This window comes from Corvus brachyrhynchos, unplaced genomic scaffold (genome assembly GCF_000691975.1).
Source record: "Corvus brachyrhynchos isolate BGI_N302 unplaced genomic scaffold, ASM69197v1 scaffold60, whole genome shotgun sequence".
Classification (NCBI taxonomy): domain Eukaryota; kingdom Metazoa; phylum Chordata; class Aves; order Passeriformes; family Corvidae; genus Corvus; species Corvus brachyrhynchos.
In genome coordinates, this window is record NW_008236767.1 from 4,129,864 (window position 1) to 4,156,450 (window position 26,587).

Genomic DNA, 26,587 nt, shown 5'->3' on the forward strand with positions numbered 1-26,587 from the left:
AAATTATCTGTTTTGCTAAAAGGGAATGTGCCTTGATTGGAAGTTCCTGTCAAGGACTAACATGTAGTGGTGCAGTAAGAATGGGTTTTGGTTTCCACTGGGTTTTCCAGTGGTAGCAATAATAATGCATTTTTTCATTCCTTCCCCTTGTACATGATGATTTTACAATATGAGGACCATGATGAAATTGTAGCTTTAAATCTCATCTATGAAAATACTAGTGGAATTTGCCATCCTCAATCCAGCAGCCATTTTTTATATAACAGAATTAAACACAATTATTTGGTTATAAATAATACAGGCTGCCCTTGCAGTTCATAGACACTCTTCAGTGTAGTACATAGCATCTAATTCCAAGATGTGCCTATCAATTTACTCCCGAGTACATGTAAGGTTTTAAGTGGACAGGAATTTTTCTGATCTACCTTCGGTGTGTGTTGCGATTGCTGTTGACATGTCCTCTTCCAGTGCATCCAGGGGTGGGGCACTTTAAAACATTTTCATGCATGGCAAGAACTAAACAGAAATTAAAAAAAAGTTGGTAATAAGTGTATCAATTAAAAACACACATCTTAAAAAAAATAAACCTTTGAATTCCGATTCTTAATTCTTTCTCATTTTTATCACAGAAGAAGAGGTCAACACAGTGACCATGGTGCCTCCAGCATAAACCAGCTTATTTCTATATTACTGTGATGTGGCTTCTCACATGTACAAAATTGTTTCTAGGGACTTTAAGAGAACATAAGTGGAAGTCAACAAAGATGTTAAATCATGAAGCCCTTTATACATCACTAACACTGGAAAAGGTAGTTGATAGAGGAGCCCTGGGCCACACAGTCCATGTTCTGTGGAGCTGCAGTCCTTGTCTGTCCCAGGGAAGGAAAGCTCTCAAGTACAGGAAGGCTGTTTATACATTTTGTCAGATGTTTTGAGTATGTCCCTTTGAACTGTTACACCTTCTGGTCATTTGAGCTGTGCTGAAACTCCCTTGGGCCAATCGGTCATGGTTCCAAGCAGCAGCTTACACTCTTGGTAGTGATTACCACCTCTTGCCTGTACATTTCTTATGCCCTTGGATGTGGATCACCTTTGCTAAGACTGACAGGTATGTCCATGTTAAACAGTATACATCTTTGGGGCACAGTGTTTCACAAAAGCTGACTGTTCAGTCCACGGGTTTGTTCTGCAAGGAACCAAATTCTCTGGTTTTTTTTTTTCCCCATCAGGACAGAGCACATCTAATTGGAAGTGTGATAATTAACAAGGACTTGTTAATTTTAACTTTTTAGGAAGTTAATGTTGCTAAGGCCTTCCAAATGCAGCCTGCTTAATTCAGCAGATGTTTCCATAAATACAGTTTAGTACCAGATTTAAAAAAAGGGATAGCTACAGTTAGGAAGAGGATTTTGGTAAAGTGCAAATATCCTTTTAATTTGTTGTTATGCATACCACCACAAAGAACAATCTGACTAACTAGGTTGTTTAAGCGGATAGTTTCGCATTAAGTTTTGGCTTATTATACAGCAGTTCATTGCATCATGTTGCAGGATTACATACACAAAAAGCCAAAGTAGTCAGAGCAGCACAGTTAGAAATAAGCAGGGAAATTCAGGCTAGACTGGTCTTAAAAGGGTTAGTGTGATACTGTCGCAAGAGAGGGACCTGCTGTGGACCAGCACTGGGATGTACTGATGGAAATAACCTTTTTGAGCTCAGCAGCAAGGGGGACACTGGAAACATCTTGGCATAAGCATGCCCAGGCCTCTCAGCTGTTGGCAATCAATACCAGCAGCCTCCATGTGCGATTGCGGCAAATGAGGCCATGGCTCCAAAACAAGCAGCTGATGTCTGTGCCTCAGCAAAGGTGTGAGCAAGCAACGTCTTGAAGATTCATGGGACTACAGCATGCAGGTCTGCTGGCAGTGTGGGGACAGGTTGTCTGATCTTGTTCTTCCCAGGCTACCTGAGGAGCCTGCTGCTGTTTGTAATGATGCTGCTGAGGAGCACTTGAGCTGCACAAGTGTGGGAAGTAGGACTGTGACTATGAGCTGGAGGGCAAAGAAGGTGTGATGGCTTCTTTCCCAGTCTCATTCTGCAATCTCACACAGAAAAAAGGGGATTCTTCTCCAGCTTAAGCACACACTACCCACAATACTGAGACAGATCCAGTTGTTATTCTGGACAGCAGAGTGATGATACTCACTTTCTAGTGGCACTCTAACTTTATGTGGACAGCCTGAGAGACTGCGGTGGTGAGGGTACAGCCCAGTCACATGCCCTGTGCCATCACATCCTGGGATGGGGCATTTGGTTTCTCTCTTTTCAGGCCTGGGTGAATCTGCAGAGAAATCAGATAAGGATTTTGTTTGGGTTTAGCCCCTGTCTGCACTCAGCTGAGTGATCTTAGCAGCCTGATATTCTCTATTTTATACTTCAGATTTAATTCCTGTGCGAAGTTTTAACAGAGATGTATGCAACAGAAACATTGCTTCAGGTTTTCACACTGTGTCCTTTAAACAATGATCCCCCCCCTCCCAATATGCCATTTATGTGCTAAACTATATCGCTTTAGGATTGCAGTGTCATTTATTCCATTCAGACCCTCAAACAGGACAGAAGCCACAATCCAATAAGCCAGAAAACTGGCAGCATGAGCCAACAGCAAGATCTATAAAGGAATAAATAAAAAAAGCAGAAACAATCTTTTGCTCTGTTAATGTCAGACTCCAGGAAACTGGGACAACCAAATAAAAGCTGAGGTGTGAAACAAATAAACAAACAAACAAAAAGCATTTCAACCAGAAGCCATTCCTTAAATATCACAGATCTCTAGGCTGTAGGTTCTTTGTTAGGAAAATGAATACATGCCACTTTACATTTGAGAGGCAAGGCAAGCAGCTCCCTCTGGTACACATGGCAATGCTGCTTTGTGGAGCAGCCCACAAAGACACTGAAAACATGGAGCAGCCGATACCCTTTCAAAGGCAAGGTCTCAGCCCAGCCCCACAGCTACCGCTCTGTAATGGCCACAGTGCATTACCAATTTCTGTTTCAAGCACCTAGAATTGTGTAAGAAACACTGGTCAGAAAACCTTTATTTGATTTCCAATGCAGGATCAAAAGTCTGGGCGAGAAATGAATGATTTCTGGTCCAGAAATTCTCTTGTGAGAAATCTGGAGGAAGTGGCCGCATAAATTGCTGAGGATGGTTTTAGCTCCATCTGTGATTGGCTGCCAACAGCATTTGGTGCTGAGGGAGGAAACAGCTGCAGCCAGCACAGGGAGCTGCCTCCTTCAAGCTCATTTTTCTGGACTATGAGGTAGGACGTTCTTAGGGACAGAATCACCAGAGACAGTTGAGGGTTAAACTTCTAGCAAGTTTTTAGGTTAAAAAAATAAAATAAATAAGTAGGGGAGGAAAAAATAGACTCAGAATCATCAGGAGACCACATGCTTTTTAGAATCACTGCAAATGGAAAGTGCTGCAATAGTGAACAGAAAATAAAGAGGGACCCTGAAATATGATTTAGTGTTTCCTCCGGTAATTGAAAAAGTTTATCATTAAATAGATTTTTTTCTGATCTAGCATCCAAGAATGAAAATTAAGAGCTGATGGATTTGATAGTAGATTTTTTAGAAAAAAACCCCAGTTAATTATATAAAGTGGAAAAATTATGTGTCCAATACAACATTGACTACAGTGTTTATACAACCTGAACAAAGCCTGGTGTGTTTCTCCATGAGTGTTGCCTCTGAACTCACCTGGAAACCACAGCTAATTATAATATGAGGTAAATAGGGAAGGGACAGATTCTGCCATTCTTACATCAGTGCTCTTTCCTATGTGTGCTGTGAGAAAGTCACATTGACACCAATGTGAGCCTGGTGAACACAGAAGCTCTCAGGGTAGGAAAGGATATCTGTAAAGTTCCTGCATATGCCAAAGTCGTCTGAGCAAATAAATGTTCACGTAGTTCAATAAAAAGGTACATTAATACCTTGCATGCACAGCTTAAGACATGCAAATGAAAACACTACTTGAGACACAAAAATGAGATGTATGCATTTTCTTCCCAAATACTGCAGGAAATATTTTGTAGTTGCAACTCCTAAAAATGCCTGTCAGTTCTCTTTCACACTAAATGCTTCAGATAAGTAAATTACTGTAATATTTGCAATGTCCACAGGCCTACTCTAAAGTTACATTAGAGATACCAAAGTAAATCATTTATCAAAAGTAGAAATTGCATCAATGCTAGGATGACCTCGGGATGTTTGGAAAGCCAAAAGGAAAAGTCAAAGGACAGATGAATGTATTGTTACTTACTACGGAAGGGAGTGTGCTTAAAAAATGACATCTCTTGATGTTCTATAATTATCCTCAATTGAAGAGTTTCATACAAGACAGCCCAGTTTATAAATCAAACCCAAATTTCTTAAATCTCCACTTCTAGAAGCCTGATTAAGTGCTGAAAATTGAGTGATGTTCCTACGTGTATGGAGGATACCATAAACCATCAGGAACAATAAAGATTTTGGAACTGACTGGTATTTCTGCTGATGGCGAATTAGGCAGAAGAGCTTGTGCTTTCCTGGCTCGGAAGTGCTGGCTGTAGCAAAACGTAATGTTGACATGTGAAGTAGACTGACCTCAGAAAACACATGGATTAAGAATAGTATCCTTGGGAGAGGCCAATTTTTCACCCTGAACTTGACCTTGAGCACTGTTTTAATGCCTTGTCTTTTGTCTGCTGAAATTTTGGAGGTTTCTATTAGCGCCCTACAGAGGAGGAAGCAGAGAGGAGGAAAAGGAGGAGAGCAACTGTCAGTGCCAGCTACACAGCCCTTTCAGTAGCCATCACTGATCATTTCACATCGCAGTTTGGCTGGAAGCCAAGTACCTAGCATTTAACCTGGTTAGACGTGAGGCACTAGTGTGAAGGTACATAATTAACAAAATTACCAGCTAAATTCCAGATTCTTTACTGTTGCCATAAAACCCAGCTCAGAATCCTCTATCAGTCACAGGACAAATGTTTAAGCCATCAAGAAGAGCCAAAAATACTTCCTTACGTTTGCTGCTAAATATCTGTCTCCCACCAATGTCAATAACTTTGGTTTGTCTCCTTTCCCCTGCTAGATGCTCCAGAAGAAACCTATCCAGTTCCTTGTAGGTGCTGTGAAACACATGCCCTTGCTCTGCCTGCAGAGCGATTGCTTGCTCTAGCAAACTCAAGTTCCCTTTTGTTTTGTCCAGCTCAACTGACACATCTGTGGTTTCTGACAGGCACTCGTTGTCATCTTCTTCACTTTCAGGGAAGAGAGTCTGAATTCTCTTCTCGAAAGGATCGGGGTGAGGCTCCTGGGGTGCCCTCAGCTCTGTTTCTGAGTCACAGACTGTTTCACAAGGACCATATTCGACCTCTTCCTTCTTAATTTCTGGGACTTCCAGGATGCTGGGCTGATTACACTCTGCAATATACTTCTGAGTTACATGGGGCTTTACACTAGTTTCTTCCGAGAAATTTGAAGAGCTATCCCACTCGTCCATAATTTCAGAGTTACTTTCATTTTCCTCAGATGAACAGTATTTTGGGTCAGAAATAGCAGTCTTTTCCTTTCCTTCAGCTGAGTTAATCAGGTAACATTCACCAGTGTCATCACTTTCTGTTTTTAAGGATTGAATGCCACTATCATTTAGATTTTCTGCCACTTTTTGACTGGGTGCATCTTTTGCTACTTTTCCTACGTTCATCAAAGATTTGGCCATGGCATCTTGATAGCTGGAGTAGTTGTCTTTTCTTTGACTGGAATTCTCTTGCCCACCCAAATGAGGGATTTCCTCGGATGATTTTGGAGTACTCTCCTCTGTATGAGAAAAAAGGTAAGAGAAATACATATGAATAACTATTTTTGTATCTTGTAGAAGTGATATGAAGATATTTACTTACCAGTTACTGTACTCTGGTACTCTGAAATGATTGAATTCACACCAAGGATGTGTTTGAAATGACTGCTCGTAGCAGGATGAAAAGCCCTTCTAAGATTATATCTACTTTATGTTATCATTCCAGCACTCTATGAGAAAAAATTATATCCCCATTTCTCACTGATAGTGAAAACATATATTATCTTAGAACACACACACATATGCACACACAGTCATATACACTTATGTAAATATAATGTGCCATACATCTATACTACATATATACATATAATCTATATAATATGTATATATACATATATATATATACACACACAAGAACAAAAACACATTTTAAAATTCCTCTGATCTATATTCACTTTTATTTCATCTAAGATTCCCAAATATTTTCTCAAAATGAACCCTAATTACTTTCCTAGTCACCCTGGATCCCATGAAAGACCTTGATGGAAAAATCCTCAATGCTTCACAAAGGGCAAGCTCCTGGTCACCACTGAAATTGCCACATTAAGTGATAGATCAGGTCACGCACAGGCAAACAGAAATGGTTGTTATGTACCGACTCATAAAGGACTTGTTAAAGACACCACTGAAGTGCATCCTGTCTTTATAAACATCTTTCTTCAGAAGAAAAGCAGCAGCCAGCAGGTAATAAAGGCTGCATGTAGGAGAGGTTGTCAGTGTGGAAGACAATATGCCTTTTGTATCTCATTTAATTTTTTATAAACATTTCCTCTGACAAGGACACTCAAAAATACATCTCCATCATCTTCCTTTCTGGTAATTATCTCTCTAAAATCAACACTGGTTTTGCCAGGATCAAGTAAATATTGCCATAGTAACTAAAAGCATTTTTGGATGAAGGGAAGAATTTAGTCACAACACTAGCCCCTTCAATAATGCTGATTATAGGGTACATTCTTTTGTTGGGATCTATTCAACATAAACTGAAAAATTTAACATTTTACTTCCTAGAAAGGAGGATGAATAAACAAGCACAGAGTATTCCATAAGATGTGTCTTTCCTTTCCTAAATCAGAAGAACTCCAGGTTTAAATAATAAATTAAGCATAGCCTAAAATGCAAATGAAGTTTCTCTCAATAACACAGCGAGCTATTAAGAGAAAGTGTAAAGGGTTATGATAATTTTAAAGTATTATGAACTACAGAAAACAAATAAAAAGCATTTTCAGTGAATATGTCCAATTCATTGAACTATTCTCTCAATCCACTTAACTACCCACATGTGTACAATAATGATTTATAGACATTATACCTAATTATGCATATTTGGGCTGCGTTAGAGTGCCTAACAAAAGCTCTAGAAAGCAACAATTACCTCTGTTGCTTAGCTACATAGTTTAAAATATTCCTATTAAGTGCAGATTATTGTGGAGGGGAAAAGGGGGACAAAAATGCACATGTGCACCACAATGCATTTCACTTTACTGCTGCCAAACTGTTAGCATTTTGGGTCATTTCCAGTTTACATAATTGTTTGGTTCAACTGTTTGTTATATGTTAAAAGAAAATATTGATTAATTCTTATTCTTCTTCAGAAAATTGGACTCATACAGGGAGAGGTGGCCTTGTGCACTGTGTGCATAAAGTTGTATTTAAAGAAGTGTCTGTAAACCTTCGTGTAACTTTTTAGCAGCTGGTCTAGTACCACACACATTGCAGTAATCTGAATAAAGTCTGCCATCTTTTCACATCTCAGCAAGTAAGAATGATGATTTGGCTCTGTAACCAACTTTAGTCAAATGGGTTTTCATTGTTTGCTCTTCTGCCATTTGGAAAATAACAGAATCCCATCAGTGGGTCATTTCAAAAAGTAACAAGATCTAGTTTAAAAGAAATCTCCCGCCCATCAAAAGAAAGCAAACCAGGCAAAATGTTACAATGGTAAAACGTCTTTTCAGTTATTTTTCTGTGTGAAAGATGAAAAATAATATAAATTCATGATTAAAAAATTTTTGTTCCTTAAATAATCAACAATTTCTAAAAGCAATGTTTAAAAATTTGTTGTCGAATCAGTATTAATGGTCCAGCTGTCCCAGCTTTGCTTTTTACTTCTACAGGCTGTAAATTTACTTTTGAAATAATCAAAACTCAGCTTAGTTTACAGTTGCATCAGTCCATGAACTGAATCATTAACTGCTCAACTGACAAGAATCATGAGAACATAATAAAGTGAGCAATATTACTCTAAGAAATCACAAGTAAACCTACATAGCCAGAACTACTGTATGCTTTTGCTGAAATTTGTTCTGTAGCTGGTAAAATTAATGCAAAATATGTAGGTTTTATTATCACTGACACAAGCAGGTTGGAAGATATCATACTGGTATCAGATAAATCTTTTCAAAATCACGTGGGATTTTTTGTTTTGACTGAAGGGCACGGTTTCCCCACTTTTTCATCAAAAGATCTGGCCCACCACTTGTCCTTTTTTTAAAAAGGAACCAGTTAAACAACTTAGGTTTGTCTGTATATGGCACAGAATCTACCTTTACACCCATCATAGTATCTTCTCTTCATAGAGTTCTTCAAGATGTGCAGAGGACAGAAAAAGGGGAAGAAAAAGACGTTCCTGAGGGCAACTCTGGATGGTCAGGAACCAGGCTGAATCAACACAAAAAATTTAGCTAAAATCCAAATATCTAAAAAAAAAAAATTCCAAACAAACAATAACAAATCCCCAAGACAACAACCATACAGGAGCTCTTACTCCAGCAAATTCCCTTCTGGTGTTAGGAGATAGAAATACTCCCTGCAGCCTCAAGAGGCACTGAGAGCCATGGGACTTTCTTCTTGATGAATTTTTCTTAACAATATCACCCAAAAACACAGAGACATTTTGTATCACCTTGTTAATTAATGTTCTGTTTGAAGATGGATCTACCTTCTAGGCTTTCACAGCAATGGGATGCAGACCTTTGGAAAAATCTGCTCTTAGAAGATTTGCGAGCAACAGCTGACTGAAAACCGCTGTTAAAGAAATGCCACTGATTTTGGTAGAATCAGGATTTGACTCTTTAATCTGAAAGACATTCTGCTTCCTCTTCTGTGTGCTCTATAGTAATCATATGTATAAATTTGGGGGGTTTGTTTTGTTTTGAGGGAGTTCAATTTAGACTGGATAAATACATGAATTACTAATCTCAGTTCATTATAAAATCACAGGACAGCCTAGGCTGGAAGGGTCCTTGAAAGACCATCTGGTCCAGTCTTTTGTGGTAAAGGGACCCTAGGTGAGATTATCTACCACCCTGTCCTTCAAAAACATTTGATAAGAAGAAACTAAGTGGAAAATAAATTATCTTTTAATTCCATAGCAACCAGCAACTGAGTGACATTTAAGTTCATTCTGCTTACATATTATCTATGATTACTAATTTCCCAATCCCAGATCACATTCCTTTTATTTTAAGATTGCTATGTACAGGTGACTCCTAACGTCTTCCTGATATTTTCCACTGATATCTCCTCACTTGTCTGATTAACTATCTTGGCAGGACTTCTTAAACAAATATGTGAAAAACAATTTGGTTTGAGACTTTTTGTTCCACTTGAATATATATAAAAATATATTAGGAAGAGTAATCAATACATGCTATAGCTATATCTTTCTGTGCCCCCATCCTCATCCATATTTTCCAGTACACACATTGTAGAAGCTGCCATAAATTGTTGGATATGTTTGGCTTAGCAGTGTTGGAATAACAAGTATAAAAGTGCTGAGTCTAATAATCGTGTTAAACAGAACACACACAGCAGTCACACGCATGAAATTGCTTTGCTAAATGTTCAAGTCAACAATGTTTTGCTAAGCATTTTTTTTTCCTCCTAAGAGCTCTATATATTCCAGTGAAAATCTGCTCTTCATAAATGTTTTCTTGTCAGTGGTGGGCTTAACCTTGTTCTTTGACAGAGGTAGTGGAGAAGCAGATGCTTCTCCATATCTGACCTGGTGCAGTAGTTGTCTCTGTGTGACCTACAAAGCACTTACTAGACCTCAGGAGAAGTTATTGTACAAAATAAATGGAAGTATGATGGTTAAAACTGGACAGAAAGGCACCATTCCAACTCTCTTAGAAGTCAAACGTGTCTTGTATCCTGTGTCAAAATACTGTCTCTTATCTCCCTTCCTGTGGAATTCAAGTTCAAATGGAGTTCAAGCAACTACCTGGAGTTGAGCTGCTTTCGAGGACGCTGATATCTTCCTGTAACTCCGTCCTGTCTTCATGTTCCTCTTTGCATTCCAAGCTGGGGCTGTAGTGGCGGGGTTTCATTAACAGGGACTTCCTTTTGTTGACATGAATGCCTGATATCTGATCTTCGGCTTTTCTCTTCTTAGCCATGGAGCATTTGTAGGCACTGCAACGATCAGTTGCCAGGGACAGAGAAAAACATGGGAGAAGTGAGGGGCAAGTTGTTTTAAAAATAGCACCACCTTATAGTTTAATTCTAAGTATAAAAGTGAGGACTGAAAAAATATTAAATCACTTGTAGTTTCAGCAAATTGTGTCTAGAGATATTTAACTTTAGCCCAGGTACTGAAAGTCCAGGCCACAGGCAAATCCTGTTTCTTTTCACTGCTGCCAAAATCTTTTTGGGGAAAGGGGATGAGGAGTAAGACAAAACCATAACCCAACAGCCTTAAGTGGAGTTAAGGAAAGGATGAACAAAATTGTAGCCTGTGTTGACAATCCAGAAAAACAGCTAAAGAGAAAATTATACCATCAGTTGAATTACAAAATTCTGAGCATTTGGTCCATTACCTTTACATCAGTATGAATATCCAATTAGACACCTTGAGTTCAACAGCATAAAACCTGTGAGAACACACTGTACGTTGATAACTTTTTGCAACACAGGTCCCTCTTTCAATACTAATCCTGACCACTGGTTTCATTTAATTTACTCCAGCCATAAAGACCTGGTTTAAGCTCTACTCAGGTCTTTGTTCAGAGTATGAAAAAGGCTTCTGCAAAGAGCTATTCATGTCACTTAAAACTATATTTATGTGATAAAAGGGGGAGCTGATCCCTGGGAAAGGTCTTACCCAGTTCAGATGTCTAACTGTCAGATGACTGACAGGAGTGGGAATGGCAGGATTTTAGAGAGGAAGATCTTTAGGAGGTTTAATATACTTCTTTTAGCTCCTAATAGATCCATATGTTCATGTGAATAGTCTTTGGTTCTCCAATTATTTAGCCAAGCCTTTGTCACCACGGGAATCTGTATGTCATGTAGGTGTTACAACATAAGACACATCCCTAAAGAGGCTGGAACCTTCAATCCTCTTTTCTTAATAATTTTTCGTGTAAGTGATTTGACATGACTTTATTCTCTTCTCACACACAGTATACTAAGAAATTTTTGTAGTATGAATAATAGTGCTCATATTATATCTGTCAGAGATGAAAAAAACTACATATATGGATCTGTGTAATCCACTCAATGGTTTCTCAACCTTAGGTACCCCCAGGGAGCATTACAAATCTACACGATGCCCTTAGGTGTTGGATTTTGCATTTGGCTCACTGACTTAGCTTCAAGATTTGCAAAAAAAAAAAAGCCATGTATGATGAGAACTCCTATTGGTTACACATATTACAAGCTCAACAGCATAAATTAATCCTTCCAAGGTATCTTATGTGCACTAAATTGGCTCAGGTTCTGATTGTTTTGGATGAAAGCATATGACTAACTTGAGCTTTTTTGTTTAAAAAAAAAAACAAAAATGTTTTTGGCTAAGCACCTTTTTGGCAATCCCTCTTTGCAAACATAAAGGACATGGAAATACAGCGATCTGCATTTTAGGGGGAATGTTAAAATTCCATCATATACATCTCAAACATTGGATATTCTTGATCATCAGAAGGCTAAAATGCTATGGGCATCTAGAATCTAGGAATATGGGATGGTAAGCACATGCTGTAGTTGAATAAAATATGGCTTCTGTGTTATTTCTCTGTTTATGAATGGAGGATAACATGAATATCATAATAAAGGTCAGAATCACAGTAGTATCTGTGTACCACTGGAAATAATGCCCATATAACAGATACCAGAGATGGATGTAGTGTCAAAAAATATGCATCATTTGTTTCTAAGAAAATACAGTTATTTAGTTCATATTTGTGGGTGGCATTTCATACTAGTGATGTTGTTCCAGGAAAATTAAATAAATGACAAAACTTTGAAATCTCTTCATACACTATTGTTTTTATCAACCAAAACCTTCACTAGGTTTGTTTTTCTGATATTTCTTTTATTTGTCAAGTTACCCTCCAGTTAATGCTGTGAAAATGTTTAGGATATGATGAATTTCCAGTGTTTAATTCCCCTTTAACAAAACTACAGCTGTTTTTTATGCCAGAATAATTAATAGATTTTTTGGAACAGAAGATCCAATTGGATAATCTAATATGCCCTCCTGTGCAACACAGGTCACAGAATTTCATCTAGTTCTTCAGCCTTAATCCTATAATTATCTGACTGTTCCTGAGATTTGACTAACCTCAAGTTAAAGGAAAACTTGGTAATCTGGTAAATTCATTACTGTATTCTTGCTCACTGACTACAATCTTTTTCTAGCAACATAATGTAACAGGTCCCACACTGTGGACTGGAATAACACTTATTCAACATATTGGGTTTTTCACCACAACTGGAAAAGAGAATCAAACCCAGATGTCAGCAGACTGTGATCAAGACCAGGTTTCCTCTAAAGGTCCCATCGTTTTAAAAGAAGTGAATATATGAGATTCAACTTCTAGTAAAATCATTTCTGACACCATTCTGATTACAGAACGTTGACAAACATAGTTGTCACTTATTTCCTAGGAAGTTCAAACACCAGGAAGAGATTTTCAGCTCTTGCTTTCGCTGGTGGCCCTTTAAACTGCTGGGTTTGAGCTTAAATTAGAATCTATTAGTTTGAAGGAACCAGTTTAAATTTCTATCACATATCAGAAATTCCTTGCCTTTTCTACCTTACAGTGCTTAAAATGAAATATTTAAATAAAACCAGAAAAAAATTCACAAGTGGCAGCTTTTTAAAGTACTTACACATGATTTTTTAAGGATCTGATGATGGAAAACAGGAATTTTAATACTATGAAAATAATATGTTTATGCCTTTATAATATTCATGTCATGCCGATTTCAGCTTTGTCTTTAAAAGTTTCTATTTCTCTCTTTTCCTTGTGCACATTCATACACAGACACACATGTAGGTTATCACAGATTTGTCAAGCTGTACTTTGTCAAGTGGTAAACCTATAATTTAGCTTCTCTATTACTCATCTCTTAAATTCAACATCTAATAGTTTTGTTGCTATTTATCAATGGCCTGCTTGTTGTCATGGAACACTGATTCAGCTGTCAAGGTTATTTGGTAATCTGAGGCTCATAAAACTGGAGAAGCTCTTTTTGTTTTGAGCCCAAAGCCAATACACAATCGGGGTTTTTTTTTCCCAATTTAACTGTGCTTAAATTTTATGGATAACAAATCATGTCTGTACTATCTAAAATAAGCAAAGTTTTTATTATATATTTTTTTTTAGTTAATGATTCAATTACCAAAAGCAGTCTTGAGTCAATTATCATAGTGTGAGTCAAGAGGTGAAAATCTAAGACACTTAGGACCTGGCTGCATATACTGAAAAAAAACCCAAGAGAAATCTTTCATAGATATTTTATACCTAAATAAATATTTGGGGAATTTTTTTTTTTCTTTTTCTTTCTTTTATTTCTTTTCAGATCATGTCTTGCAGACACTGGTAATATACAGGCAGTACTTTGCATTGGACCCTCACCACAAAGCAATGTCTCAGAAGAAAGAAATAGGTTTTAAGCAGTCCCAAACACATAAAGCTTTTCTTAAAAAATGGTCATGTTTTTGTTTTGGGGGTTTTTGGTTTGTTTGGTTTGGTTTGGTTTGTTGTTTTGCTTTTTTTTTTTTTTTTATAATTTGTTCCTCTAAGTGATGTGTTTGTCAAGCCTTCAACCCAACCTTTAACCGCTTTGTAGCCAGCAAGGATTTGTTGTAGTTAATCTGCTGGCAAGACTTCTAGACCTCTGGGGATTTTTGCTTATTCACAGGAGCCTGCAGATTGGCAAAGCATGAAAACAGAGCAAAGAATTGCCATAGTGGGTAAAACTAGGGGTACATTCAGTCTGAAAACTGGTGTTTAATAATGCCTGTAATGGATGCCATGTAAAATAATGAGAGCAGAACACACCACATCTCATGTACACTTCTTAGATTTTAGAGAGAAAATAAGTGCCTTTGAATATCAAGGCACTTGCATTTCTTTTCTACTGCTATGTAAGGATCCTACACCTTATGTGAGTTTGTGCAAGAAAACTTAGTGAACCATTTTAGTTGTGGAGAAATTTTTTTTAAATCATTAAAATGAATTGGGTTTTGACTCTTTGCCGAACTATTGAATTACAATTAAAGGAGACATCATCTTTTGATGTGCAAAAGCATTTCTGATGTGCAAAAACATTTAACTTCACACTAGTATTTACAAGGAGAAAATCAGTCTGACTACTCCTTAATCATATTTTGGTTAAAGATATTGCCAGATGCTTTAGACCTTCATCAGGATTTTTTTCCCCAAACTTTCAGATGCCCTAAGACAATGTAGTCAAATACTACATTTTCGTTACAGGAGGTAAGAGTTGGTATTTGAAAATTCAGGGACACTTACCACTCAAAGATGAAGCAGTAACATAGAAGTGCTTGTCATAGTTGGGCTTTTTTCTAAGAATTTTAAGAATCAAAAGTTATCTTAGGGGAAGATAAATTTTGAACATCTCTCCATCTTAGTCTCTCTTTTATATCAGTTTGTTCTTTAACCATAGATGAGCTGGATTCTGTGTAATTCTCTAGCACAATGGCTCCCTAGGGTTTAGGCTACAGCTGTGAAAAAAATCTGATCACCTAGAATCACAGTAGAATTTTGAGTTCCTCACAAACAGGTGATGATCAGGAGAATTTACTAGCACTAGACACAGAAAGGGGATGATCTGCTCCTAGGATGGATCACACACCAGTTCAGATTCCATTGCTGATATAATTTACATCAACCATGAATGCCAGAGGTTCATGAAAGGAGATGGAATGTCAGAGTTCAAAAAAGAGTGCTGGTAGTCTCATCACTGCAACTGAAAACCAAAATGGGTGTTGCTAGTTACAGTAACTTCAGATGGACAGCAGAGGTTGGGAAGGAAGGTGGAGTGTTACTATGACTCAGTGGTTTTTCATCAGGTTAAAACAGATTTATGTTCCACTTTCTTAATTAACTCTCATTGTTTGTAAAGAGTGTATGTAAATTTTGTAGCTCAGTGAGAGTGATAGCATTGTCAGCTCAGGTTGCTCTAAAAGGGATAACAAATAGAAAGATGGCTTTTACAGTCTCAAGAAGTTGGAGTCTCCACAGAAAGTCTGAAAATCCACAGCATCAGTCAGGTCTGCAAGAATTTTTTCACAGCCAGGGTCTAGGGTGGTGTTTTCAATGCCATGAAATCACTTACTGAACATGAACATGTTCACAAAATCTAACTGTATGCAAAACCAACTCCTAGATTCAGAAAATGCAATAGAAGTGACTTTAGGCCACATAGATTAGTCACCGATTATGCATATGTATATATTATATTTATATATAAAGATATATATATATTTATATATAAATATATATCATATTATATATATGTATACTTGAATTTTTTCTAAAAGAAAGAAAGCAAAAATGGGTACTAGAATACAAAATTTACGAGGCTTATATACAGTTGGAAAAAATGACAGCCAAACAGCAATTCTGCTTCCTCTGTTCCACTCTAAAATCCATATACTTGCTGGATTCAAAACGAAGCAAATTCTCTCACAGCACATAAAGAACTACTTGTGTAATAAATAAGGATTTCTTGACCCATGCCTTTTATAATTTTTAAGAAAGATACTTGATGAGGTGCTTTTCATTAGTGAGAATGTCAGTTAAAGAAATGGCTGTAATGACTTCAACCCATTTGTGTACCCTTCAACTCTCAATCTCAGAAGGATCTGTTTTTCAATACCTCCTATTTTGTCTGCTGTATGGATTAATAAACATGTTAATTCATTATGTTAGGATTTCTATGGCACTGTATTCTGATGTTCCATCCTGAAATGAATTTTCCAATTCCAAACATCTTTGTACTCAACGGGATATGAAACTGTGCTTACAGAGGTTTTGTACGTCCATGAATTTATCCCTGAATACTGGAACATGCTGGAGCAAGAGATAAAAGAAATCACCATTCTACCTACTTAAAATAAGTAAAAGTAAAATTTGTGAACTGTCAGGTGATGGAAAATTGCACATGCCCAGAAACAACTGTTTGATTTGTGAGGTACAGGTAGTAACACTACCTGAAGAACTTCAAGAGGTAACACTGTGACTGGCTGCTGAGAAAATTGCCTTCAAGGTTGGGCTAAAATTCATTAGCAGTCTAAGACCAAGTTAAATCAGAAAACAAGAGTTTTCTTTCTAGCTATTTTAAATAATTTTTACAATTTTTGAAATATGCAAATAAAAAATTATGGCTTTATGTGAAAATATTAAAGAAGGACATTTATTAACTCTGATATGAGATTTTACAGATGAAATGTTGAATGCTAGTCCTGGAAAGGACCACTGAGTTCTCATTACTGACAAGAAGTTAAAATGTATTTGCCCTAATTGCTCATCTGGAGCCAGTTACTGGCATTAATGGTGTCTTCTATTTTATAGAATTAACCAAGCTATAGGATTATTTTAGATAATTTATAACATTTGGACTCCATGACTAAGGGTGTTGTATTTTACATTCAGACTGGGAGATGAAAAAAATCTGGAAAACAATTCCAGCTGGAAATTCCTCAAAAATACATTTGTGAAAGAATTCATCAGGTAAAAAGAATTTTCTTCCATCAACATTTTAGAGCATTAAAATGGTAAGAATATAAACCAATAAAATGTGTTGGAAAAATTTGCTCTTCATTTGGACAGAGAGAATTGGTTGCAATGAAGCTTAGGACTTGGAGGACTTACTCCAATGATAATTAAAGAAAATCTGACTGATTCTCATTTTTAAACAGCACACACAGCACTAAAATAGTCATGCCATCTCTTTGTAACTCACACACACTTGGCTTACAAATTGTATCTGTGAAAGGAACAGAGGCTGTTCCTGTGTCCTGTAGCAACCACTCTACCTATCTGTAGGACCTTCTACATCTACAGAAGTTTATTGCCATACATGTGCAATGCTCTTTTTTCTAAAATGCCAGAGTTGTGAGAAGTTCAGTCCAGGGCTGGACCAAGATGAAAGGAATGGACATGAGATATAGATGGGAAAAAGATAAAAGGGAAATTTATATTTATGAACACTAAAACAGAGCAAAACAAGATCAGTAACTTGGGGGTATTAAATGTCTTCTATATACACAATTGGAAGGGTTAGCCAGGAAAAAAAGGAACAGAACTGTACAGACAATAATGTGGAGAAAATATGGTATCATAACTGAAAGCTGGCTGGCTGGAGCAAGATATTAAAATATATATTTTATTTGAAAAAGACATATAAGAAAAGCAAAGGAACTGTCATGTACCTTGTTGGTAAAAGAGGATTTATTAGACCCCATAAGAAGAGGCTGGGGAGAAATGGGTAATGGTGTTGAGTCATTAGGTACTGAGCTTGGAGGTGTTTCAAGCAGTAAACTGAATGTTACAGGCCACCTGACCAAAAAGAACAACTGGACTGTGAAATGATTGAGCAAATGCAAAGAAGCACGTAAAAAGAGTGAGGCAATGGTAAGTCAGCAGTAACATAGGAAAAGACATGCAGGTATGGTTAAATTTACACATGCCTCAAGCTCATGCCTCTGTGGACAACAATTTTGGGCTGCAATAAACTCATGAAATGGCTTTTTATTTTTCTTTTAAAATATATTTTTATTTTTTATTAAACTCTGTTTTATTATTTCGTCAGGATTCTCCACAAAGCAAAGGCAACTCAGAAGAGGACAACAGAGATTTAACTTCTCTGACTTTCTTGTTTTCAGTTAACGAGCTTGTTGGATCATAAGGATATTCAGATAATATTAAAATTATTACATACAAACACTCAAATTGAAATGCTATGTCAATGAAATTAATGACTTCTTCAGAGAGTCATTCCATAACTCATAAATCAAGAACTCTACATGGTTAAAGTTGCATGGTCGGTCCCTTTTCTAACAGGTAAGTTATTTTTAGTAAAAGCCAGTTTAGAGAAAACTTATCTTTTATTCTGTGGAGCTCAAGAAGTTCTTAAACTCAGTAATATGAATGAATGGCCAAGATCTGGGCCAAATCCAGCCTCCCTAGCCTCTTTTTTGTTTACTCACTCAATCTGTCCAGGTTCAGTAGGTCAATAAATTCCAGTGGGACCCAGGCCAAGAATTTGGCTTAGAATGGATTAAGTTTTCAAGGCAAATCTACAGATCATCCATACAACCTTTGACTCCAGAAAGCCTTGCACATGAGTGGTCAGTCTTCTAGCACCAGTAAGTGTTTAAATAAAAAGCATATTGGTAACTACACTCTGGTTAAAGAAGATGTAAAGAAGATAAGATAAACTTTGTGGGTTTTTTGCCAACAGGCTGTAAGCAACTCATTGTCAGGAGCCAGTACCTCCCTTTAATGTAGCAGGAGGTCCCATGGCTGCATTCTTCCCTTTTCCTTGCTATCTCCAGGCTGTACACAGTCTGTTTCTGCTCACTTTTGCTTGGCTGAATCCACCCTTGACATCAGTCAGAGGCAGCAATTCAGCTAGCCATAATATTTAGCTCATGATTGATATATATGAGGCAGAAGTTACGGGTTGGCGTTTCCATCACTATATGGCTTGCGGTCATCAACAGGGAAAAGATCTGCCATAAGAGGAAACAAACATTTGGGGCTGTAATGTTCTGATGCATTCTGTCAGGCAGCAGAAGGCACGAAGGCATATGCAACCCTAAATTTCTGTGCAGGTTTGGGAGGATAACATTTATTATGTGCTGATAAGCACAGAAGTTGTGATGGGGAAGACAGTGACTCATGTAATATATTAAATAACATAAAAATTTTAGTTCAAGGCAGGGAGTATTCTAAGATACAACCAGCTCTCAGGTAGAAAAAAACTGAAAATAGCTATATCTATCTAGCAGCTGCAGCAAAGTGATGTGGATTTGACATATATTATAAAAAACTCTTACAGAAAAACATACATTGAAACTAAATTATAATTACCCTTTTTAATAGTAAATGGAGGCTTTAAGTAAAAAAATTGTAAAACCACAATCAAATATAATAACGAAGAGAAAAGAGACTGAGACTGTGGCTTTTGGCTATAAATGAACATAGTATACATCAAAAGAGCCCTATAATATGCTAGAAATATATCTAATGTAGTTGTTGTTAAACAGAGCTATAAAAGTCACCTATAAAGCAAATGCACATAAAGCATCTACTAAAGCAAGCTAAAATAGAAATCTGAACATGAAACGCAGTCTCTAAAAGTTCTAAATAAATACAGGAAGAGAAGGTAGAGGTCACAGTACATAGATCAAAAGGTCTGAACATGTACAGGAATTAAGCAAATTATTAATCATAATAAACATCTCCAACCACAGTTGTCTCAAAAGAATTATGAGATACAGTTCGTCTTTCAACCATCTTAGTGGTTATTCAGAACAGTTCTCTGAATATTTAAGTCAAGGATCTGTAAACCCCAAGGTTACCTGCAAAATGTTAAAAGTCATTACTTGTGGTCACTCAGAACCATGTTATCATTTATTGAAACTGAGTGGAGGTTCTTATTATCTTATTACCTTGGACTCAAAGAGTGACATTTTAATAAAAGTAAAAAAATTATCTGATCTTCTCTATACACAAGTTCCGAACATTTTATGCAAGGCTCAACCCGCTCACATGAATTCTGTGAGAAAACTTGAAGCAGAAAATGTTTGAATTTTGAATTTCTTTCTGTTTGTTTGTTGTTTACAGTTGTCTTGGTTACTGGCTTAACAGTATTGAAAGAACAACTTGGTTCTGAACTATGGAAGCACCTGGTACTGTAAAAAAATCAAAAGGTTGATGAGGTCCATGAACTCATCCAAACTCTAGTGAAAGGAAAGGACGAAATGAAGTGAGATGGAGAGGCAGAGTGAAGGGAGAGGAGGAATGACAGCACTGTAGATTTCACAGTTTGATGGCTAATTAGAGGGGGACTGGGAGACGAAGGAGGAAACAAGGGAGGAACATAGACATGACAGACTATAAACTTGATTGCCATTACAATTTTCATTAATGCTTGGTTTTTTTAGTTATGAGAACAGTTGACATACAGGATTTAATAATAAGGGTAGGAGAGTTCCAACGCTATTCTTTGTCACTATTAGGACTCTGACAATATACTGTGACTATATACTTACCTTTGCCTTACAGCAAATGGCACCACATAGTGATTGTTCAGTGTTTCTTTATGTTTCATTGTTCAGTGTTTGCTATCAAACATCAACTACAAAACCATTTTTCCTTAGTGTAAAACATAGATTTCAACAGATTCTTTGAGGAGAGTAAGGTCTAGCACACCAGATAAAGTTCCTTAAGAACCTAACAATGTTGTCAGAAAAGAATAGTAAATGAACAAGATTTAATGGGCATTTAAGAAAGCGTGATTCATAATAGACTTGCTTGTACCAGAAATCATGGAGTAAGAGACAGAGGTTAATATTTTCAGCGCCCCATAACCATTTCAATTTCTACGATGGCTAGGGCAGGGAGGAAGTTCCTCTTCCAAGCTGAGGAGCAAGCAGTACATACCCTTAACTTATTCTTTTAACAGATCTTGGGAATCGCTACTCTTAAGATTAATGCCCACTGTTGAATTGAAGATCAGTTATCAATAGAAACAGCATAATCCAGGTCTTTGACTCAGGTGAAATGTTTAATCCAATATGTCATGGACAAATATTTAAATGCCAAGGTGGCAAAGCTCTGCCCCAGCCAGTTACCATCATGGGGAGCACTGGGGAGGAGAGCTGGAAGTGTATGCTGTCAACATCCAATCTTCAATTGCAAAAGAGGGCTTTTTTTGAAGCTCAGACATGTCTGGCAGTAGCTGTAACTATTGACCATCTTCATTTAGCATTTACTACTAAGTCTGTTGAATTCAGAGATACAATTTGTTTCAGCAAAGCGCATTAAGGACTGCGAGGGTCCCACACTCTCTGCCAGTGGGAGACAGATGAGACACCAGGAAATGCAAGAGTCCACCTCAGTTTCTGTTCCAAATGTGCTTATTCAGGATTATGTCAAATGTGCTTTTCCACAGCAGTTTCCAGAAAATCAGTCTCTGACCAACTCCTGTGGAAACAGAAGCCAAGCCCAAAGGACAAACCTGACAGTTTTTCCAGATGCAGGCCAGGAACAAACAGCTTTCTCTGTCTCTGTCTCATTTCTAAGCAGTGCTATGGGATAACAGTACTGTGAAGGTGATAGCTACGCAAATCAACCATAATCTCAGTTCTTACTGAGGAACACCTTGGTGTCTTTTTGTGTGATTTTGCTTCATGTGCTCACTTCTTCCATCATCTAAGTATCACTTTCACCTCTTTCTCCAGTCATCTGCCATACTACTCCTTAAAAATATGCTTAGTTTATGAAGTTCAGAAAAAGAGTTGCCAATCATTCCTTCCTAAATGCAGCTAGGCATGCACAGTGCTTTTCTTTCATGCCATGAACTTTTCCCAAGGAGCCAAATTATCTTCTATCTACCAAACTCTCTACCTTCATTCTATTACCGTCTGAAACAGAATTCAATTGTAATTGCATACATGCAATTTAGTAGTTCTTAAAGGAAACCAGCAAAATATTCAGCAATGTAGAATAAGGAATAACTACTTCAGTTACTTAAATGCTTTTAGTATGTTGTCATATGCTTGTATACAAGAGTATATTGATGTACCTCTTAAAACACTACTGGTAAAGTTAGGGAATACATTTTAGTAACACAGACTTTCTGAAATACTTCAGTTCCATTGCTTGCAGAGTTGCTTTGCTGGTTTCTCACCCTCCTAATCAACAGCAGCAAAAGTGTGAATTGTCTGGTTACTCCTTCTAGCAAGGAGACATCCAGAGAGCTCTGCTCTCTTACTCCTCTCTCTGCTAAAGTATTCAATATACTCATAACTCTGTACATTCACACTGAACAGTTCAACTCTGAATACCTAAAATGTCTCACAACACCTGGAACAAGAGTTCCAGATAAAAAAGTAATTTTCCTTACTTTTGAAGAAGTGATGCAACACTGCAGAAACTAAGGGGAAGTGTAACTATTCCCACCAAAGGGCAATGCTGTTCTCCATGATTTGAAACACCTTATGGACTCTATACTAATCATCAGTGACAGAAGCCCAAAACACTTGGTTTCACCTGTATCTAACTCAGAAAGGTACCCTTTCTATTCAGATATGGATTTGGCCAAATTGATCTATGCTTTTGCCACCCTGTGCTTTGATCAATCCAATTTGCTCTTCCTTGGTCTGACCCAGATGCCACTCCATAACCTACAGATGGTTCATTGTACTGTATCCCATCTGTTAAATAAAGCACAGTAATGAGAATGCATCACTCCAATATTCCTCACTTTCCTTTGGTTTCCATCCTAATCCTGAACACAGCTGAAGGTCCTGATCCTTTCAGTGGTCCATGACAAAATTGCCTAAGAGAAGACCTCTTCATTCTGCTTCTTACAGAAGATGGATACAACACAGCTTCTATGCCCAAAAGGTGTCAGATTCAAACTTGAATGTATGTGACAGAAATCTCCTGCCTTCAGCACTTGCTTCTACTACACACTGTTCTTTGCTACGTTTAGCTTGTGACAAAAAGACTCATCTTTTCTTAAGATAGTTTAGCTACCAATGAAAACACCACAGCACTACATTCCTAAATAAAAAATTAAACCATGTTGTTAATAAGTAAATCACTAAGACTTCAAGGAGAAACAGTTTTGTTTTGAAGGACTTATTGAGTTTAGTGTACTACGCTTCAACACTACAGCACATACAGTAGATAAAGTTAAAACAACCTTAATAAATTTTTACTAATAACACAGAAATGTTGATAGTATTCATGTATAAAGAAAATTATTTATATTATACTGAAAGTTGGGATTCCTCAGGACATATAGTTACATGAAATAAGTGCAAGTTTGACACATTAATAGTTGTGTATACCTGGAAGAAAGTCTGAAAAGCCAGTGCAGTGCAAGAGAATTTTTAGTTATTTTACGAAGCAAAAAAAAAAATCTAAAACCCAGCTTTTCCCTTAAGATAATATTTTTCTGAAACTATACTTTTTATGTAGAAAGGTGGTCCTATTTTTCAGGAGAAGATGGATGATAACAACATTAGGCAGTTTTCTCAGTGAAATCTTGGCTTTCTTGAAATCAAGAGATTTTTTGGCATTGAATTCTATTAAGCAAGATTTCAACGCCTGAAATTTAGAAGAGAGAAATTTTCATGCTTCATTGTATCTAATTGGTGATTGAAACTCTTTGTTTTGCTTCTCATTTATTTTATTCTCTACTTTCGTGAAACACAAGTTGCAGAATAAGAAAAGGCTAACAAATGCTCTAGAACCAATCAATGTTATGAAATTAATAATAATACAAAATGAGCATGTAAGCTTATGTAGTGTCTTTCATGTAAAAGTATCCCAAGGCACTTCATAACAGAAACTCAATAAGGAGTGCAAAAGTGCTTTGTCAGATAGGATAAGCCAGGGGAAAAGGGAAAATTAATTAAGCATGGATTTAAATTTCTCAGCCAACACAGCATTTAGAACCTTGGTCAGAAAATACAATGGTTCCAATATCTATATCCAGGGAACACAATAGACTACTTCAGTCTTTAATTCTTGAGGAATTCAAAAGTTTTCCCACAGTAGTATGGGTGTGACTAACAGGAATGCAGTCTGATGGCTGCGTTTCCAAAAAGCAGTCCCTGCCCCTCTCCCTCTACTTTTTCATGGACAAGTAGATTCATATATTGATCACCTGACTTGTAGGTCAGTAAAGTCACTTGACTGTGGAGATACCCAATATGGAACTTGGTACAGCAGAAACTACAAATACCAAGTTAAGGGCTGGCTAATACCTTTCTGTGCTGTTTAGCTCACTGTTTTAAACCAATGTGTGTTTCCTTATGGAGGTAGTCCACATCTCTGACAGAGTGATCTGCTACACAGTAGTTCCTAAGACAGCATGTATTTCACAGGGAAAGATAAAGTTGCTCGGGAAAAGCTATAGCAATTGATAATACATAAATCACAGCTTTCCTGATGTTGCAGAAACTTGCACATCCTCTATTTTTCAAACATTTTTCTCTTAGGAACACATGGACCATCCCCATTTTTGGATGGCTGCCTCTTCGGATTAATGCATCCTTCTGGTGCATAAATTAGCGATGCACAGAGGAAAAAAGGAGAAGCACTAAATCTCAGGAAACTGAAGCCATACAGAAAAATTAGATTCACAGTAGAGCTGAATGAGTGACTCACCATGAATAATTTATCCGAAAAGTTAGCCTACACTTCTGTTCATGGAATAGCTATAAGAAGCTTATAATTTCCTCACTTTTATTATAAAACAAAACCTTAAAATATTGTATGTCTTCACTGCAAATAACTTCCTGTAAATATTTCATGTCCTATTTTAAGAGATGGGGGCATTTCGGTTGATCAAATAAATCACATGATGATGTTTCTGTTCCCTAGATGGATGAACCCACAAGCACGTATTTTGGATGCCTGCTGTGATTAAGCAAGCAGCTCAGTAACATGTGATGAAGAGTGAGTGTATGGAAAATAAGTTAATTTACAAAAACTCTAAAGATCTTTCTGCAAAAATGTTTTCAGTATTTACACTGAAGCTGTAGTGAATTTTAATTCTGATTAATAACTTTAGGAATTTTCAGCTATCTGTAAATATTTTTTTCTTGTACATGGGTACTGAATAATCTGCCAGTCTTTCCAGAGCTTAATCAAAGTTTTTGGAGCAATTATTAGGATTTGGTGCACACACAGGTAGATCGAAGTAGTTATGTTGAAGTTTTACTTGAACATTTGCAGTCTGAAATATCATTGCATAGTTTGTGGTTTTGAATGGACTGACATTCTTTATGCAAGTTTGAGAAATACTCCCTGCTACTTCCATAAACTATGAAACCTCAACAAATACTTAAGGAAGAATGAGCCATTAGTGCATTTAGAATTTACAGTACTATACAGATCAGTTTTATAAAAACCATCCAGTAAAATATATTAATATCTCCTAGAATGTTCAGACATTGAAATACTATAACACATATTACAGGAAAATGAAGACTGAATATCTGAAGATTCACCGGAAATTATTTTGTGGTGTGCCCTGACACTGGCTGAAGATAAAGACAACATACCAGAATCCTGCCCACTTCATGTTACTTTTGATTATGCTTGCATAATTATTGCTAAAATTTTGCTTTAATTTTTGGTATATCTAAAAAGTGAATCTGCATAAATTATCCTTTTTCAGATCTGTACTAAAGCTTTACAAAATACATTTGCTTGATTCTTTATTTTATAGCAGTAGCAGTGGTACAAATTTCTCAGTATAATAAGAAAATAAAACTGAAAAAATAAACAATGTGAGTTCTTACCTGAGCTCTTGAGCTATAGAGTCCACTTGAACTGTTAATAAAAGCAGGAAAGAATTAATTAGTTTACACTTCCAGACTTGTTCTTTCTGCAACCTTGCACCTGCCTATTTGTAATGACAGAGGAGTGGCTATCAAAACACAGGTGGTTATTTCATGCTAACCACAGGATTGTAGCTACTAGTGACAAATGCTAAACGAATGTGCAATTCTCACAGTTATTTTAGGATGCATGAAACCTAGAGTATGACGTTCAGTGGAACAATAAGCAAAATAAAAATAAAAAATAAAAGTAAAAGCAAAGACCCTTGTTTTTACTGTTGTTTTTGAGAATTTAAAATCAGTTTGGGAATTGCAAAGGCTGGTGTTTACAAATTCCTGCCCACACAAGAGTATACAGCATTTTGACAAGGCCAACAGGTGTCTCTAGGGATTACTCATATTGCAGAGGCAACTTTTGTTGTTTCTACTTCTGGGAAAATTTTCTTGATATATTAATTGCTATAAGAGTGTGTGCACATGTATAAAAACATGGAGAAAAAAATCCGTAAGTTTTACAATTGTGTTATTGGCCTTTTGAGTGAAAGGGTATGAAACCCCTATTGATTACAATTAAAATTTGCTATTCCAGCCAAACTGTTTTAACTCACAGTCCTGACCAACAGAGAAGACATGCCCTAATGCTGACCTGTAAATATTTCCTATTCAGTTTCTTTTCAAGTTCTCTGCTTGGTACTTTTGAAATACATATGAATTTTATATTAATTTCAGAGAACTGAGGGTTGCATCTAAGTTTTGATATGACAATGACTATGGTTTTTAGAAAGGTTTGTCTGTGTTCGTCCCCTTATCTGCGGTCAATGTGTGGT

General features: G+C 36.9%; 1 protein-coding gene across 6 annotated transcripts in view; it reads right to left on the reverse strand.

Annotated features, from left to right (window-relative positions):
* The window catches only part of ST18 (ST18, C2H2C-type zinc finger), a 169,304-nt gene that overhangs the window by 40,385 nt on the left and 102,332 nt on the right, over positions 1 to 26,587 (reverse strand). For all 6 annotated transcript variants that reach the window (XM_017727446.1, XM_017727448.1, XM_017727445.1 and 3 more), the window contains 5 exons: positions 25,722 to 25,752; positions 10,140 to 10,330; positions 5,077 to 5,871; positions 2,207 to 2,341; positions 426 to 516 (listed from right to left, as the gene is read on the reverse strand). In XM_017727446.1, coding sequence (XP_017582935.1) covers positions 426 to 516; positions 2,207 to 2,341; positions 5,077 to 5,871; positions 10,140 to 10,330; positions 25,722 to 25,752 — 1,243 coding nt within the window. The remainder of the gene's footprint in view (positions 1 to 425; positions 517 to 2,206; positions 2,342 to 5,076; positions 5,872 to 10,139; positions 10,331 to 25,721; positions 25,753 to 26,587) is intronic.